Source organism: Palaemon carinicauda, chromosome 40 (genome assembly GCF_036898095.1).
Source record: "Palaemon carinicauda isolate YSFRI2023 chromosome 40, ASM3689809v2, whole genome shotgun sequence".
Taxonomy (NCBI): Eukaryota; Metazoa; Arthropoda; class Malacostraca; order Decapoda; family Palaemonidae; genus Palaemon; species Palaemon carinicauda.
The window spans coordinates 64606768-64608012 of NC_090764.1; the positions used below are offsets into that span (position 1 = coordinate 64606768).

General features: G+C 33.1%; 1 protein-coding gene across 1 annotated transcript; it reads left to right on the forward strand.

The window, feature by feature from the left end:
- Positions 1-342: 342 nt before the first annotated feature.
- Positions 343-911, forward strand: LOC137631942 (protein FAM200A-like). Its single transcript, XM_068363942.1, has 2 exons — positions 343-493; positions 640-911. Exons 1-2 carry the CDS (start codon positions 343-345, stop codon positions 909-911), a joined length of 423 nt encoding a protein of 140 aa, XP_068220043.1.
- Positions 912-1245: the final 334 nt, after the last annotated feature.

A 1245-nucleotide genomic window follows, 5' to 3' on the forward strand; every position in this document is an offset into this window, starting at 1 on the left:
AACCATGCCTGATGAGTTGAGCAATGTTCTCGATGAGGTGGTTAAAGCAGTTAACTCTCGTTTGTTTTCGGCATTATGTAAAGAAAGTGATTCCGAATTTGAAACACTTATGTATTCACACATAAGGTGGCTTTCCAAAGGGAAAGTATTGAAGAGAGTTTTCGTACTACGTGAAGAAATTCAACAATTTTTTGTAGATACTAAGTCAGACATCCACTCAAAATTCTCTGATGTCCGTTTTCGATATGTCTGACATTTTTGGTAGGCATATTTGAATCCATGAATTCCCTCAATTTATCACTGCAAGGAAAAGAGATCACAGTGCTCCATTGCCATGAAAAAATGACTGCTTTCAAAATGAAGCTCGAACTTTGGCTTTTGAAGATAGAGAAGAATAGTTTTGCCCTATTTCCACAATTAAATACATATACAGATGAGAATGAGCTTAATGTCGAAGACGATATCATAGAGTTGAAACAACATGTATCACTTAGTGAAGAAATAACTTATTATTTTCCTAACCTACAAAACTTTGAAAAATACTATCAGTTTATCAACAACCCTTTTGTACTCTCTATTAATGATCTGCCTTCAGAGGATTATTCAATATAAGAACAATTTTTTAATTGATTGATGCAGGTGCAAAACATACCTTCCGTGAAATGTGCAGTAGTGATTTTTGGATTGAAATGACAAATTCCTCTCCCAGTGTTGCAAAGATGGCACTAAAAGTGTTGATTCCATTTGCAACCACCTATGAGTGTGAGTCAGCATTTTCCACACTACTTGCCATCAAATCAAAATCCCGAAACAGATTAGAAGCAACACATGATATGAGAGTTGCACTGGCTGAAACAAAGCCAAAAATAGAAGAATTGGTACAGGCAAAGCAAATGCACCCATCTTATTGAACGTACATTTGGTAAATAACGTTGCATTGTCTCATTATATATGTTTTGGCCCCCCCAAAAAAAAGTTTTTGTTCAATATAATTGGCATTTTCTTATTAATTAAGTGGTTGTCAAATAAAAAAAGAAGTTTTTTGTTTCAGTAGATAAAGGTTTCCATTGTTTTTATACGTAATGGTTTCCAAAAAAATACCTTTGTTTCAGTACCTTAATGTTACCATTTTCTGAATACATAATTGTTTGATAAAAATGTGTTGTTTCAGTAACCGTATGGTATATTTTGTAATGTTAATTGTAATCAATTTAAAAAAAGTCTGCCGAGTAATCTAAAATTTAT

Excerpts from the sequence above, each read along its gene's own strand:
- LOC137631942 (XM_068363942.1), top strand. The coding sequence starts at position 343 with ATGACTGCTTTCAAAATGAAGCTCGAACTTTGGCTTTTGAAGATAGAG. Across the intron at positions 494-639 it reads GAAACAACATGTATCACTTA|GTGCAAAACATACCTTCCGT; the intron begins GTGAAGAAATAA and ends TGATTGATGCAG.